The following is an 18,111-nucleotide window of genomic DNA, read 5'->3' as shown; positions in this document are numbered from 1 at the left end:
ACTAACAAGTTCTCCACTAAATAAAACATTCTCAAAACAAAACCACATATAGCAGTGCTGCATTCTTCTTATTCCTTTATTGCTCATGCATTATCAATCCCAGCTTGAAGGCCTGCTGAAAAAAAACTTTTCCAAAGTCTAAAGTCTGTTTAAATGCCGAAAGGCGTTTGCACTGTGCTCGTTTTTGTTTTTTTTCCCTTGTTGCAGTGACGTTCTCCTTCGTGTGATACCATTAGTGAGTTAACAAGTTTGACGTGGTGCCAGAAACATGCTGATTACTACTGAGAAATGTCGGCCCACTGCTTTCTGCTTATTGTCTTGTCCATTGTAGTATTTCATTAGAAAACTGAAGTGTTCCCAAACACAAGACCTGTAAATGCAGAAAAGAACACCTGTGCATGTTGGCATACGTGCAGAAAGAGAACCATCGGCATTTGGTCTCTTTCTCCGACATGTGGCGAAATCATGGTGAATGATGGAATTTCTGTAGCTTCATACTGCAATGCAGAATGTATGAGAACCATATGTGTGTCCCATAAACACAAAACCCCTTTCAAAAAGATCAGATATGAGTTGTATATGATCATCCTGAGAGTTTTTCTCTGATTGTTAGCTCTGCATTGTGTTTTAAAACAACAATCGTACATTTCTGGATTATCATCAATAAGGAAATTGTTGTTAACTCATTTTGATCTAAATCTGACTTTTATTCATTGTTAGACATTCATTGTCATCACTTTACTGTTAATCTCTCAAGTAAATCAAAGTAGATCTGGCAAACAGTTGCTGTAGTAGCTTTTGAAGCAGGGTAAACAGAATTACTGGGGCCTTTTTACAATTTCTTTGCATGTCTCTCTCTAGAGGCTTTTGTATTCTTTCACATGACAATGGTGGATCATCATTAAAGCTTCCATTTGTTACACTGATTATCACTTTCCCTCATCAGAAGGCAATTTAGGAGTTTTATGGAAAGGATCAAAACATTTCATGATAACAAAAAGACGAGATGCTTTACAATGACTGGGGGCATTTAAAGAATATCATACACAGCTGTCGTCTGTGTTTGTGGTTTTCAGGACTTTTTCCCTGATGCGCTGTATTCTGCTTATGCTCATCTCTCTGTGATCAATTTAGTTGGTATATGACAGCCTAAACAATAGCCTTACTTATTACTCTATATACTATTTTTGTTGTTTGAAGTAGCATCTCTGCTCTGGTCCTCACAAAGTGAACGTTTTGTTTATAAAAGTGTATTCATTTTAAAAGTTAGCCGTAGTGGTTTTTAGCCATGCTAGCCGTATGGCTCTATGTCTCCAACTATTAAATTAATTGACATGAAATTCTGTCCAGATATTCATGGTCCCCAGAGGATGAATCCTACTGATTTTGTTGATTCCTGACTTTTCCTCTAGCGCTGCCATAAGGTCTAAACAACCATTGGGTGGATTGCTTTAAAATTTGCCACAGAAATTCATGCCCACCTCAGGATGTGAAACACTTTGTGTGATTTATGTTAATGTAATTAAAAAAACTCAGTAATAATAAAAACTCAGATCCAGTGCCGTTATCAGGTCCAAATTTCAGTTTGCCTGGAAAACTAATGGCATTCCTATCAGCCTCAGGTGTACTTTGTATTAAGTGCTAATTAGTAAATGTTAACATAGTTAACATTAAACCTTCTTGATAGCATTCAATTAGTTCAAAGCATCATTGTTCCCAAATACAGTCTCACAGAGAGTGTTTGGCTGTCAACTCTTAGTCTTGTTATTTCAGGTGAGATGGCCCAGTTTTTCAGATAAACTTTAAAGGTTTAGTGCGTAAGTTTTAGTGGCATGTAGTGGCTCATGGTGCATTCACGTGAGTTGTGAAGTCATTGAGCTCTTAAGTCGGAATGTGGAATCAACATGGACGCTACTACAAAGATGTGTAGTAGTAATGACTTAAGTTAATGTTTGATTTATTTCTGAAATGCAGGTAATTCCAGGAAGTCTATAAGCTCCTGATGTTTTACACCTGGTAACATTTTCTCAACACAGACAGGAGGAGGCAACAGGATGTAATGTTAAGTGTTCAGTGACTGAAGGTCTTGAGAGGTCTACTTCTTCCATAACGGCTTTTTCAGAAAAGAATCGATTTGCACTGCCTGGAAGCTGGGGTCAACGCAAAAGTTCAACTACTTTGACTGCGGCGTGTGCGCAAGCTCGCTGTGCTGTGCGCTACTACTACTACTAACGTAACTTATTCATGTTCTTGTTCTTCTTTTTCTTCTTCGTACGTATTAAACATAGTGACGAAACACGCTTTGAAGAGGAGTTTGTCCATTTGGGCTACTGTAGAAACATGGCAGCGTCAATGTAAGAGGACCCGCGGTGTGTTGTTGTTCATTATGTAAGGTCTGTATACACCACTGAAAACAAAGTTATGTATATTATATTGCATTTCTGTCAATAGATCCTCCTAAATATTACACACTGAATATTTAAATCTCAATTTGAGAACATGTATTGTCTAGATCAGTTGAATTAACTCAGCAAATGTCACTTTTAAACAACTAATGAACAATCATAACAAACTATTAAGTAAGTTAACTTAGCATACACTTACTACAGTGAACATACCTTCAGACTGCACACAAAGACCAAAAAAAAAGTTTTCTGACTGGCTAAATAGGACAAATAACAAAATTACCTAAAGACTGATCTAACCCTGAAGGTCCTTACTGTTCACACATTTCTTGTGATTCAGGACACAAACATCTGTTTTACTTTTGCTGGAAGCAGAACAGGCATGACTGGCATCGCCCCTTCTCTGCCTCCTTACCCCACTCCCCATCTTAATGGCTTGATCCTTTGATTATAGTGTTGGGAGAAAAGCACATGAGTACGAAGTTTTCCTTGAGGGCACAGTTGTGGCACATGAAATGTTCTTTCATGAATACACCCGCGCAAGTGGGGCTTAATGAAGACCATCAGAGCATTAGATCAGTAAGTGTGTGAGAACATTTTCCAGTTCCTGTGGCTATAAATTACTGCTCATTTAGATATTGTAGCATCAGCAATCCCACACACGTCTTGATACGACAGGGGAGTTTGCAGATTGTGTGACAGATGTTAATGTTGTTATTATGGTGCGTTGCAATTTGTAAATTGTTAGAAGCTTGTGCAATTGTGGGTCCAAACAATGGCTGATAAATGACAGATTTCCTTATTAACTATACAGAATGAACTTCTGATGCCCATCCAAACATACATTTTTGAAGATTAATCATTTGATTGTGGTTCAGTGTAATATAAATGCCACGGTTTTGGATACAGTTTAAAGACTATGGTACATTTTCATTGTACAAAATATTGTGAACCTATTTGACTGTTCTGAGTGAAATGGATGTTTCTATCTTTGAGGTCATTTTTTCACATTAACACAGTATTGCCCTGTGTGTCAATAAATCCCTAGTGCTGAAACAATTAGTTGAAAATCAATCAGTTGATTAATGGAAAAATATTTAACAGCAAGATTATTACTTGCTGCTTTATTCCGTTTTACTTGACACTTCTCACTTTTGTTCTGCTGATACATTCAAGTCAACGTGATTTGTGCATTTCTTTGCAGCCTACAGTGACTTTCAGGGACAGCGCAGACATGATGTGACTGCAGTCATCCTAGAGAAGCTATTTCTGTGTAATATCAGATCCTAAAATGGAAAACCAAGATTAATGATCTATTAGGGGAAATGCTCTAATGAGTTTTTGGTCAGCTTGTCTGTTGACATAATAAACAATCTTGCTGCTTGATGCAGCTGAGGGAAATCCCTGTTCCCCTTACTATCTATGTCCTGTCTAAAATCTAATTTCAATCAACCCATGTAACCTTTCTGGAACTATTATAATTAATTATTGGACAGGTCAGTGATAATAAACAGACTGAAACTCCCTCTTAGACAACAGCAGGCATTAGACAACTCTTTTAACAGGTTGCGTAGCACTCCTTGAGATGAGTTAACTAAGCTTCATGTGTAAAACATTTAAGATTTAACATTAGCATCTGCAGAATTCATTGACCTCATGCTGTGTGTCTCTGTTTAGAAAACAACATTAGCAGCTAATTGTGAAATTAAAATCTGAAATTGGACAGATGTTGTGTTCATCATCTGGGTTCCTTGTGGCCTGAGATTAATGAAACAATGTAATGTGCTTGCTATTGCGCCTCTTTTGTAAAACTGACATCTTGTTTAGCTGATTAGCAGACGAATTGACCTCACATCCCTCACAGCTGTTAACTAAAGGTTAAAAGTGCAAAGTAAACCAATTATTCAAATAATTTCTTCTCTCTAAGGGGTTCTCGTCCATACATCTTTGAGGATTGCAGGAAGGCTGGTATGTTGGAATTTTTAGTGCGACACCAGATATGTTCCCTCAGTGCCATTCCTCAGGGCAGCAGAGTGTGACCACGCAGCTCTCTCCGGACCAGTGATTTGTCTGGCACTGCCGTCAGGATGGGTGTAAAGAGCAAATGGGTCTCTTAAGGGCTGACAGACGTGGATTCATTTATTAAAGTACTTGAGAGGAGTAGGGTTTAATCTGCTTGAGAAATCCCATCTCTTTGGAAAAAGTCCAGAGGCAGTCTGAGACATGTTTATAGTGGTTAAAACCTACAGGTTCATGTTAAAGAGCTGCTATTGTAATCTTTAGGTACCCTGCTGCTCATGTTGATCGCATCAGCATGAATGGTCTCTAGTTAAATGTTTCTTTTCTCAAATTTAACATCTCTGTTAACCTAATCAAATCATCAATCAAATCAAAAACTTTATTACAGACTCAAGGTCCAAATCTTACCCACAACAATACATAAATACGTATCCACAAATGCACATGCATACACACATAGCTACACATACCTAATGAATCTCTGCACCGCCTCTTACATAATGACACTGACAGTTAGTTCCCAGGTTAAAGTGTGATCAGTATACAATAATACCAGTCTTTGAGTGGTGATCATAGACTGTATATAAGAAATAGACGTAGTGATGTCACCCGTTGGTTTGTGGACTGCCGCCTGAAGCCTCGAGTTTGGCCAATAGGTTGCCCCCATGTTGATTTTTTGCAACCAGCAGCAATGGATGTGACCATATTTGGAAGAGACCGTGGAGCTAAGCGCCGCTTGTGGAGCTAGCTAGCTGGCTTAGCTAGGTGCATCTGTAATTCACGTCATTTTAACAGGGTTGACAATTTTCTCTAGCGAACAACAGATTTAAAACTAAATGTACTCACCAGAAAAAGTGAACAGCCAACTCCTAATAAGCTTTCTCAACGGCGCTGGTTAAATTTACACAGTGCCGCGGGTACGAGTCACTCTAGCCTGATTAACAGGTCGCCATGGTAATGACGTCAATCATAGATAACCCTGCCCTGAAGCATACTCTGCTTTATGGTCTATTTTCCTCTAAATGGGACCATAATTTACTAAATGAACATCATGTGTTATTGAAGAAGACATGAAACTAGTGATTGAGACCATAAACTCAATAGGAAAGTGTTTACTGTGGTAATAAATCAGCTGAGAAGTAGGGTCATTTTACCATTATTTCTAATGGAGCCAGACTTCTTTTTGCAACCAGAGCAGTCACCCCCTGCTGGCCGTTCGATGAAATGCAGGTTTAGGGACTTCCATGTTTGGATCAATTTGGAAGCTTCCCGCTTGGTGGTGACTCACTTTCTCCAAATATGACAAAGAGCTGTATTCATAATCCTCAGGAGAAGCTGTTAAAGCATGGGGGTTAATCAACAAAAGCCACCTGTGGGTAGGACATGATGAATGGCATATTACCTGCTCACATAGAGTACAAATTAAACACACTCATATAACTTACATCTAATGATGCGAAACACGCCAGTTTAGGTACAACAATGTTACGCACTGTAGGGCACCAAAAAAGGAAATAAAACCTCTTTAAGTAGAATGGAATTTGTAGCAGCCCTCTGCAGCTTTGAAATGCAGTGGCCCCATAAGTGGTTTTCCGCTTTTTAGTTACGCCATCAGTGGTCTGTTCACAGCATGTTAAGGTTTTTTGAAAGTGCCAGCAGAAGAATGATTTGGTTTGGTTGCCGCAGATGGTCGCCGCCTGGGTCCCCTAACATTGCAGAACATACATTGAATGGCCAAAAGTATGTTCCCGCCTGAACATTACACACAAACTCACAGTTGATCATGAATATAACAGCTTCCAGTCTTCTGGAAAGCCTTTACACAATATTTTGAAACATGATTACTGGTATTTGCTGCCCATTCAGACACAATTGCATTTGTGAGGTCCAACACTGATGTTCAGTGATGAGGCCTGGTTCACAGACGGTGTTCCCGTTCCTCTTAAAGTAAAGGGGTTGAGGTCAGGGGTCTGTGCAAGCAAACCTTTTCTTTATCAGCTTTTATGAACCTTTTTTCTTTATGGCTTTGTGTACGGAGGCGTTATCATGTTGAAACAGTAAAGGGCCTTCTTCAAACTGCTGCCACAAAGTTTAAAGCACGCCATTGTTAAAATCATTAAAATATGATTGCATGCTGTAGTATTTAAATTTCTTTTCATATGGCCTGTCCTATGCCTCTCAAAGCGTTATTAGATGAATGATGAAGTTGTTTTATTTACTTCCTTTCTGCCTGTAATGGAAATTCCTTACTGTCCACATGTGTGTTTACATGAAAAGTAAAGCCAAAGCAAATGCTGCATTTGTTTCTTTCCAGTGAAGATGAGACTTTAGCTTCCGGTTATCGCACAGCAAACATGTTGACATTTTATGGCACACATTCATTAACATCTGGTGGGTGAAAGTGGTTCTCATACAAGCACGTAAGACCCTGTGCTGTAATAGTGTAGCACAACAGTATCTGTGCTGGTTTGGGTGGATGTCAGACTTCCGAATAATGATTGCATGTCACGAAGCTTCTTAACGGCTTCGCTTGTATTTTCTCCTGAACTGTCTCACTACAGATGAGGTGAACATTCTGCAGGAGCTTTCTCTTCAGGTGTCGAACAGCAGTAACGCCTCCATGACTGTGGATGACAACAGGTGTCAAGTCCTACAGGTGGGACAGTACTCCACCTTGGCTGTCCCTGTTCGATATCTCCTGACTGATGGGTACGGTTTCACCCACATCTCCATATGTTAACTCATAGCATTAATAGTGCCTTACTACTCGATGTAAAGGTAAACGCTTGTGGTTCACTTTTTGTCACTGGTTAAGGTTTTAAAAAAAAAAAGGTTTATTGTGTGACATCTTTACTAGCAACATGTTTATGCTTACTATGCAGTTCTTCTCCGCATGTGTAACCTATTTAAAAAGGCCTAGTGTTATCCTTTATGTGTTCGGTAGCAATTACATGGCTTAATCGTATGTGTCTATATTTGTGTTTAGGTTTGCAGATGAGTTCAGTTTACTGGTGCAGCTGCAGAGCCCTCAGAGCGATGAACGCAGCGTCTTCACCATGCTCAGCCCCGACAGCCACGTTATGCTGCAGCTGCGGATCAGTACTTCCGCCATTATCTTCATAGGAACACAGCAGCGACACTATGAGTGAGCCCACGTCCTCATTTTTTCCCCCCCATTCCCTTTTCAGCCCCAAAATAAATAAAAAAAATAGTGGATGGTATGTATGTGGTGCTATGAAACATTGATTCATGATTAATGGGTTAAAATTGCTCAAAAATTTACCAGTGAGACAAATAAGTACAAGCTTTTGACTTGCATTAAACATTATCCCAAAAATGTCAGACGGTTTCATCCTCAGCACTACACCATGTAAAAAAGTTTTATTTTTACGACTGTATATAGTGTTTGTATATAATGATGGCTTTTTGTGAGTAGTATAAAGGGAACTACAACTTCATCTCATATACAACCTTGTGCTGTAGAATGCTAAATAAATTTACCTTATAACTTTACAGGATCCATCTCAGGTAATCACGGACCACTCAGGCCCATTCCTGCTCCTTGGCTAAAGTGTACGCAAATGTGTCTGTGAGACAGAGGAAAGCTCTGTGTTTGCAGCATGTGTGTATTTGTTCAACTGTAAATTGCATTTGGCTGTCTCATTGGTGAAATGATTTATTAGGTATCTCTTGGCAGGTTTCGTCCCTTAAGGATCCACAGAGATTGAGGCAATACATCACAGCAAGACAGCAGACAGAACTGTGCCAAAAGATAGACACACATAGATACTGTACTAGTCTGTCAAACACGTTCGCTGGTGGCTTCCACCTACAAGGTTTCACTGATTAATATTTTATATATTAAACAGACTGTGCTGGGAAGTGCTGGGAAGTACCACTGCATATGGAGGAGAAAAGTTGTATAAAGGCTTTTGTGGCTCCAGAGGGAGCTGCCAAACATTTAATAAATACATTTTTAAAAATCTGATTAGAAACAATTAACATCAAATATCTATGATGTTGGTTGGGGCTGAAGTTTGAAAATGAAAATAAAAATCTGGGACAATATCTCTGGTTCTGCTCTGGTTTGATACTTTTTTGCTATACTATCATGGGTCCGACTTTAGGAGTATAATGCTAAATCAGTGGAGGGCTCTTTTAACAATGCAGGAAATTACTACATGTGATGCCACTCGCAGTGACACGCTCACAAAGACGTACCACCTGCAACTGTTTGCACTAAAACACTTGGTTTAAACAGTCTCAGAATAGACAGAATTAAAAAAGCTTACTAACATCTGTATTTTAACAGGACCCAAGCTGAACTTACCTTCTAGATTAATTCATTAAGACATTCAACCTCGAGACACACAAAACCAAAGACATGTCATTACATAATGACCATGTGTCTCTCTGTCAGGTTCCCAGTCAGCGGTCTGTCTGATGGAAAGTGGCACCATGTGGCCGTCAGTGTGTCTGCCAAGCGGCTGGCGCTGTATGTGGACTGCTCTCTGCTGGAGAGTGTGGACTGGGTTTACCACGGCATGGGGATCAGCACAGATGGGCTGCTTATGGTGGGAGGCATCATCGAGGGCTTTGAGACTCCATTTGAAGTAAGTGGTTTGTATCCTGTCGGCCCGGCTCTGCAACTTTCATCACTGATCATAAAAAGAAAAATTAAGACAAAAACACCCTATGACCTATTCTGTTAGTCTACCCAGAAGCTGAATGCATTCATTTTCACTCTGCCAACCTCAGGTCAGACTCTCACCTGACTTATCGATGAACTTCAGGGGGTCTGAATGGCCCTCGTCAGATTTTAAAATCTCTATTTATAGAATTTGGAATGCTGTTCTGTTGCATATGTGTAATAACTCTATATAACCAGATGGTTACGCAATAGCCAGATGATATTTAAAACAACTGTTGCTGGGTTACAAGCCACATGTGTATTGTCCAGTTCATTTAAATTTAGTCCCAAAAGACATGCATGCCCACTAATCCTTTCACACACACAGACACACACAGGAAAGAACACACAAGTAGATATTCCCGCCCCGCGGCCCTCTCCCACCCCATTCTCTTTTCATCAAAGACACAAAGACGTGCAGCCCGTAACGCTTAGAAACCATGTGTTTGTTTTTATAAAGTATGCGTAGAAATCCCTGCAACCTGCTCTAACCACAACCTCAGTTACCTCCCAAACACCAGTGTTTACATAAAATTACAGAGGAAACACTGATGAGTGTTTGGACCGATCATTATATTACCTTTTTGGATTCTTTTAAGTATTTTTCCAAAAGGGTAAAAACTGAAACTTGTTCATTAAAGGCTGATTTTTGAAGGCCCATAATGTACCTGTCTTTGCACTGTGGACATGCTGTCCCAGTTACTAAAAGCACTCATGTAGCCTGGGGATCACAATAGGGGTGAGGAGAAGCGTTATAGAAGTAGCATCTGGATTTGTTCTTAGCACCAGATAAAATGGCTTCTCCATTGCCTTGTTTCCCCTGGTGACAGCCTTTTTCAGCCTTTTACTGAACTCCAAGGACAGAGCACTTCCACATTCAGAGGTGGTGACAGTCTTGCCTCTGGACAGTCTTTTGTGTTTGGCAACGCTAAACCATACATTACTGTATTCTGCTTTTATCTGCAACTCTTACTGTCATCCACTTCATGGCAGCACAACTGGCACACATTATGCAACATTTTAGTGGCTCCATTTTAAGACCAAAATATGGTATAGCAAGACCTGGCCCTGTTCTTCAAGTGTGGCCTAACTAATTGAGTCTAACATGTTGTTATCAGGTTAAAGTAATCTTGTTTATTCTCATCCAACTAATGTGGTTCTTTGAAAGCAGGTTAAGGATTTATTTGTTAAACCGTCTATGAAGATATCTTGAATACTCATTTTGCTCACTCATTTTGAACAGTTGCATATAGAAGGTGGAATGGGAACAATAGACCAGGGGTTGGCAAATAAGTCTGGCATCGGGCCCAATTTTGTTAAAGTCAGTCGATGGTGGGCCAGAACGTAGTCAATTTATCACTTACAATCCACCGTTTATTGTGTGTGTGTTTAGCTCAGTCAGTAGTGCACAGGACTCCATTGGAAGGGTTGTGTGTTCAGTCACCGCTTGCTGCTATTGTTATATTTCTCCCTTTTTAATAAATTTATTATGAAGAGATCGTTTTACATGTGCGTTTTAGTGTGTGCCTCCCAGCGATTTTGTCCACATCAACCTATGGACGCTTATTTTCATTTCCCCAGTATCTCCAGGCAGAGGAAATTCCTGCATTTACTGGCGGCTTTTTCAGAGGTGTGTAAAGCAAGCCACAGACTCTTTTGAATTTTTTACTTTTCAAAGTAAAAGCTCTCAATTAAACAGGACATAAAGTACTGCTGCAAGGACGTTCTTGTGCTTTTATTTTGTTGGCACAATCACTTAAGAGAAAGTGATTATAAGAGCTGAGATCTGTTTCAGCACCAGCCACTATAATGTTTTGTTTTGCCACTATAAAAGTAATCTGGCCACAGGCCAGGACATAAAAGGACATAGTCACCACGACGTCACCTGTTGGTGGACTGCAGTTTTGAAACCTCAAGTTTGGCATTTTGGCTGTCTCCATCCTGATTTTTTGGAACCAGACACTGGACGTGACAATACACCCATTTGTAATTCACTTTAACTGTGATTTTAACCAGGATGGTAATTTTGGCTAGTGAAAAAAAAGTGCTTAAAGCAAATGGAACTTGACGGAAAAATTAACAGCCGACTCCTAACAAGCCTTTTCAACAATGCTGGTCAAACATTGCGATGGATATGAGTCGCCTCTATCCTGATTGACAGCTCGCCATGGTATTGACATGTCAATCACAAGATAGCCATTCCCTAAAGCAGACCCTGCTTTATTGTCTATTTTCCTCCAAATGGGACCATAATTCACTAAATGAATCATGCTGTATTGAAGAAGATTTGAAACTTACGATTGAGATCATAGACTGACTTTACTGAGGCAATAAAATGGGGAAAAATGGAAAGTAGGGCCATTTTGTCATGAAGTCTAATGCAATTGACCCTTCGCTAAGCCACACCCCGAATACGCAGCTGGCCAATCACAGTGCAGTATAGGACTCGCTCTAACTGAGGTCCAACACTTTCATGGCTGCGATCCATTCACTCCCAGTTTCTCAAACTACATTTGGCCATTTGGCTTGGTTCTTTTTCAGTGTAAAAATCTTTTGTGGTATATTATATCATGTTAAATTATAGGTCAACATTATGAAAATTAAATTGTGATAATTACACCTACAGTTCAAAGTGATTTCTCAACAACCTATAATTATAACAGTACTCTTTCATGATACAGCTAATAAAGCGATTTGTATTTGAAAATAATCCCAACGTCTTTGCCATGATCCAGTTAACTGTCACTGAGCCTGCACTTTGGAAGGGCTGGTCTTAAGGAATTTTATACTCTGACAACAGATGACAACTGATGCTCATATTTACTAATTGACCCACACAAGGTTTTTTACGAGCAACAATAAAATTAATAGAAATTTGCAGCAGCTGTCTGTATTCAGCAAACATATGTGTAGGTTGATCCCGCTCCATTATGGGATTTTGAAACATTATCTTTCTGTACACAGCAATACATTTCTGCATTAAAAAAACCAACCTAACAACACTTCTCAGAGGGTGTTGAAACAGGTACGTCCTCCACGTTCTACTTGTGTTGGGATTTGATTTGAGAATGTGAGATCAAACAGCTTGTTAAAATGGGTTTTCAGTTTACCCTAATGGGCCTTATTTGTGCATATTATGTGTATGATAAGCACCAGCAATCTTGGATTCTACAAAACAATGAGCAATTAGCATTTTAATGTTACAGATACACACACACACACACACACACACACACACACACACACATCTCTCTCACCCACCATCACATTCTTATAAACACAGCCTGAGGACAGAGGCTTTTAAATGTCTGCTGATGTTTTCTTTGTCATGTTTAGCCTGATGTCAGACTCAGGGTTCCTGGGAACTGCAGTGAAATGTATGACCTTCAGTAACCTCCTTATGTGTGTGTGTGGGTGTGCAATAGGCTATGTCTAAGCTTGTTCTTCCATTCTCTGTACATATTGTGTGCATGCATGAAAAGCGATACAGTCCTTATACAGAACATGTACTGTATGAATATTTCGACTGCAAGATACAGATGAACCTGACAGCTTTGTCTCTAAAGGTTCGTTCTGATTTAGTTTGATTAAATTCAAGAGATAATTAGAAGATGCAATGCAACTGCTGATTATTTTCTCAGTTATTTGTTTGGTCTGTAAAAAGTCCATCTTAAGTTCCCATAGAGGTGACGCCTCCAGTTAGCTGTTTTTCCGACCCAATGACTGAACCCATTGGCTATTGTCTGATGACGATTTAGCCGGGACGAGACTTCCTCCTCCTCCACGCTCTGGTCATTGGATACAGATTTGAATACAGATGCATTAGATGCGTTCCATCTCTTTTGCTCTCCACACGGACTGTTTACCTATATGGAACCAAAAGTAGTTCAAACGTGATTGGTCAGTACTACTCGGACTACAAACGAAAACCATAACGCTACCAACATCTTGTCTAGTGTCTACAGATTCTGCATTCATATGCAGATATTTGTTTATAGAGATTATGTCTGACCACCACTTCAAAACCCAAAGACATCCTTACTGCATTACTCCACTGTCATTTTAAAATACTGCTGTTTTGCAAAAATTGCAACTTATATCCCCAAAAACCCCCAAACTGAGATACCCAAATGCTCAGGGTGAGCAGATGCCTCGGTATCTGTAGTTACCTGCAATCTCCACAATCGCTCGCATTTTATTTAATGATTCTTTTTCTGCAGGGTCATCTCCGACAGCTGACCTTCCTGATGGGTGACCCAGGTGCTGCCCAACAACACTGCAGCCACCACCCGCCCCGCTGCGGTGAGACCGCCCCTAAGCCTGCTCGCTCCCCGCGAACCAACGCCCTGGAGGTAAGAAAAGATGGGTGGGGGGGTGGGGGTTGGTAAGGAGGTAGGGGATCAGGAAAATTCATGTTGTTTTCACAACTGAAATTAACTCTCAGTATTGTTCCTTATGTAAGCACCAAGGCTCTGACATGTCATTGACGTGTTTAAGGTGAAGCCAGATGTCTTTTTAAAGCCCACAGCCCAGACACTCCGACTCCTGCAGTTAATACTTTGACAGCAGAACTTGTTATATACTATGAAGCATGATAAAAGATCATCAGAGGATTTAAAACAAAAACTGCACCGACTCCTGTGGTTTTGATCCAGTCTGGTGAATTTAACTGTGTGAGTGTTTGGTTGTTCATCGCTTTAGCACTGAACTGCGTGTTGTTTGTGGTTTTTAAATTTAGAAATTTGTCGCCTCTGTTTCCACACAGAATATACTGCTGTCCTCGAATGACCTGGAGGACCTGCTGGGGAATCCCGAGGACAAGCCATTTTTGAGCTTTGGCAGAACTGTAAGTAAACTACACTACTGAGAAACATTGCAGTGCTCTGTAAAGCTATACTCAAAATTCCCTGTTCCTTTAGTTGTTAAAAACAAAGAACCCCACATAAATACACGCCGTTGCCTGGTTTCACAGCTGTTTCCTGGACTTGTAGTTGGAGAGTGTGGGCCGCTGACTAGTCGTCATCATAGTGATTAGACATGGCTGTGGACAGGCAGGCAGCCACATTTGTGTATCCCAACCGCAGATCTATTTCCACTGGCTTATTTTTTTTCATAAGTCTCTCTCTGTCTGTAAAACCGCCAGTCCAGCGTCTGTCATTAACTAGTGCTGCGGTGCAGAGCCTCAGGCGTCAGAGGCACCAACCAGCCGTCCCACCTCTTATCCTTGGCTGACTGGTCCACTTTGCATATACGTTTGTGTGTATATGTGTATGTGTGTGTAGGTGTGTGTGTGTGTCCTGTGAGATGTCTGTGTGCTTGAACTGTCTGTCCTCTGGTCCATCAGTCTGTCTCTGCTCTCTGCTCTCTGTTGTGGCCTGAAAAAGGGTTCATCTGGGTGCTGAAGCTAAGAGTCTGTTTTGATTAATTATAGCTTGGGTTAATTTCTTATGGTTTTATTTTAAAAAAAACAAGCAGGGAATTTATTGGTTTATTGTTTACAGTGTGTATGATCAGCAGTTCATCTGTATTTTCTCCTCATTTTTTCTCTCCATGTTTCATAACCAGAACCAGAGTTTATGAGATGTACTCTCTGCAAGAAAAAAATGTCATTATCTATGGTGATCATGTTTTTATGTTCAGTCATTTCTTTTGGGGGCTTGTGGGACAAAAACATCTGTGTTAAAGTCTATTCTAAACTATTTAATAAAAATAAATGTGTAATATTCAGTGATAATCAGTATAGACCTGCAGCAATTAGTTGATTAATTTTTTAATCAAATAATTAAATTAATCGAACGATATATTATGCTTTTCTTTTGTCATATATGATAATAAATTGAATATATTTGGGTTTTGGACTGTTGGTCGGAAAAAACAACACATTTGAAGTTGTCAAATTGGGATGTAGTAAATTATAGCTGGCATTTTTTGCAATTTTTTGACAACTCATAGACAAAACGATTAATCGACTAAAAAATAAAAGAATCGTCAGATTAATTGATAATGAAAATAATTCTTAGTTGCACCCCTGAATCATTATAAAACTAAAACACTCAGCTTTCCTGGGCAGAAACACTGCAAGTGGTGAGCTGGGTGGAGGTGGGGGTTCACATTCATTTTCTATTTAAAGTGGTGAATCCCTCAGATAGCCAGTGGCGAGAGACGGAGAAGAAGTGCGAAGGCTTAGTTCAAATAAATGAACTGTGACCCGCTGAGGTGGGAAAGATTTGCAAGGTACCAATCACACCTCAGGTGTATATTTGTTGTTAATAAATAATAATTACAACCCTTAAAATTACATCTGGCATGAAAATCTATTTGGATGCTACACTACACTATGACACACAGTTCACTTTGCACCTTAACAGCGGAGGCCACAGATATTCTCACCTTCCTGCCTGCTCTATCAAATCAAACTGACTTTCTTTCCATAGCTTGCTAGCCTGTGGGTTTCTACTTAAGATAGATCCTGCAGTGTTAACATTTACAACAATTAATGACAACATTTCAATTGACATTTAAAACTTTGGTGGATGGTGATGAATATTTTAAACTGGTCATTACATCTTAATTTACAATGAGCTACCTTGTATATTCAGGAATCCTTTTTTTGTTATGACTAGACACACTGTAGTTTAACCTCTCCGTCCAAACAAAATACAGTTCCTGACATACATACGTTTGTTTACACTGACCCTTGCCAAATAAGAAGTGTTACTTGAATCGGCACACATTTGAAATGGAATCAAAGCAAAGACCGTGCACTTAGAAAGAAGGAAAAGCAAAGCTGGATTGAATTTACATTTTCATGTCTACGCAAAATGCCTGAAAAAAAACCCAGCCAGGGCCTGGTTGTCTTTACAGTATACAGTAGTATACAGCCAGAGGAGCGAGGAGTAAAACACAGCAGACCATACCGTGCCGTGCCAGCCCCACCAGGCAGAGTTTCCCCATCAGGATGGCGTTGGGATGCCTTTGTGATGATGCAGATGACAAAGACATCTCCTGCTGTTTTGTGTTGTAGAGGATGTTTGCAGGAACAAAGCTGCACCAGACCTGTCTACTGAAATCGCTTCAGCTGGCTGCATCTCTTTCTCATTATCTGTCTCTCTCCCTTCATCTGTTTCTGTTTTTCACTTTTAAAAAAAAATGTGTCTGAATCTGTCTCCTCTGGCTGTATGTCAGTCTCTATGTCTGTCTGTCTCCTTAAGTGTCCATGTCTCCGTGTCCTAGTGTCTTTGTCTGTTCACCTGATAATCTCACTCTCTATCTGTCTCTCTCTCTCTGCTCCTTGGCAGTGTCTGAAAGCCGTCACATAAGTCAACCCTTTTGTGCACTATACTGTATGCAGTAAAATGTATTGAAATGAAATACAAATTGTCTGATCTAATCTAACTATCTAACTAACGCTTGGCATGATAGCGAATGAGTGTATTTCCAAAAATGTAGAACTATTCCTTTAACCTGTACCAATTTTGCTGCTTTTTTTATTTCCCAGTAAATTAAATATCTTTTTTGGACTGCTTGTCAGACAAAACAAGCAATTCGTAGAGATTTACCTTGTCACAATGGCAACTTGTGATAAAAAATGTTATTAACAGCAAATGAATACCTTATATCTTGAATGGTCAAAGTTGTTAATTGCACCATATCATATAGGAAATAGTGAATGAGGGAGTGATTTTGGACACGGTCCTCATTTTCCCTGCAACCTGTTTCTCATTAAATCCACACGGACCAGACCTGTGGAGGGTACAGCCGTCTTGTCTCTGGCTCTCCTCAGAATGTGCACATTTGAAAGAAAGAAAAAATTAAAACAACACTACTACATTATCAAGATCTATTTCTCTTTCGCTAAGGTCTGCTGCTGTCGTCTTTGAAGCGTAACATTTTGGACTGTGGGGCCACGTTGCTGGGGTTTCCTGACTTTGATGCATGTCGTCTCTGGGGCCACCAGCTCCCTTGACAGGTGCTCTCTTTAGAGACATGGCACTCGACCAGCTAGTCTACAGCTCCTCCAATGTGCTGCACTAAGATGTTAAACCCTCCTGGAAGTCAGGGACCTTAACATTTAATTACAAAGCCAGCTATGAACTATGAGCTATGAACTTCAGCGTATGTTGATTGCTTTGAACTCTCATAATCGACATGCCCTATATTAGTCAGAATTACATTCCCTTGTAAATTTGTAGTATTATCTGTCTTCTGTCAAAAATGCCAAACCAGTCATTGCTTCCAGCTTCCTAAATGTAAAGATTTGCTGCTTTTCTTTGATTTCTAATTGTAAATTGAATCACTTAAGACTTGTTGTTGAACAAAACAAGCAATGTGAAGATATATGTTTGAACTCTGGGAACTTTTGATGACCATTTTTTAAATACTTTCAGACATTTTATAGACTAGACAAAAAAACTGTTAATTGGAAAAATTATCAACCGATTAATTGCAGCCCTACCTATGTGCTTGGCATTGTAGTCTCTTAAATGGTGTGTGTAGAAACGTGGATTGTCTTGCATATATATAGTTTACATGTGTGTCTGGAAGAGAGGGAGAGAGAGAGCATACAGAGCTTGTGTTTGATTGTTTTCTTGACGTTTAACATCACCACAAGAGTGAATCTGGTTTGTCTGGGGGCTTTCAGTTTTATAAATAATTATAACACCGCGTACACTTGTTCCCTAAAGCTGCATCTGTCAGAGAGAGAGTAAGAGAGATAGAGAGAAGCCTGTGGTCGTAATATTCCCTGTTCCATGTCCTGTCACAACCAAGTGTTTCCACTCGGGTCTCAAGAGAGGCCTCTTTCATCAAACCTGTCAAACAATGGCTTTTTACTGGCAAGCTGAGACAAAACAAAGAGGTGGAAAAAAATGACCCATCATTTTGACACTTCTCCATGAGTCTTTCAAACCACCACAGTTCATGTAGTCTTTTATTTAAAGCCTGGCAGGAGTTGTTATTGAACAATTTTACCTTAGGTGAAAGTATTGTTTAACCTGT

The 18,111-nt window shown here is 39.8% G+C and overlaps 1 protein-coding gene across 1 annotated transcript in view; it reads left to right on the top strand.

Annotated features, from left to right (window-relative positions):
* Positions 1-18,111, top strand: part of LOC123982278 (collagen alpha-1(XI) chain-like) — a 74,579-nt gene that overhangs the window by 28,442 nt on the left and 28,026 nt on the right. The window contains exons 2-6 of the mRNA XM_046067719.1: positions 6,986-7,133; positions 7,411-7,569; positions 8,845-9,037; positions 13,335-13,466; positions 13,880-13,960. Coding sequence (XP_045923675.1) covers positions 6,986-7,133; positions 7,411-7,569; positions 8,845-9,037; positions 13,335-13,466; positions 13,880-13,960 — 713 coding nt within the window. The remainder of the gene's footprint in view (positions 1-6,985; positions 7,134-7,410; positions 7,570-8,844; positions 9,038-13,334; positions 13,467-13,879; positions 13,961-18,111) is intronic.

The sequence above is a fragment of the Micropterus dolomieu genome, linkage group LG13, assembly GCF_021292245.1.
Source record: "Micropterus dolomieu isolate WLL.071019.BEF.003 ecotype Adirondacks linkage group LG13, ASM2129224v1, whole genome shotgun sequence".
NCBI classification, from domain to species: domain Eukaryota; kingdom Metazoa; phylum Chordata; class Actinopteri; order Centrarchiformes; family Centrarchidae; genus Micropterus; species Micropterus dolomieu.
This window is presented reverse-complemented; position numbering and strand designations above follow the sequence as displayed.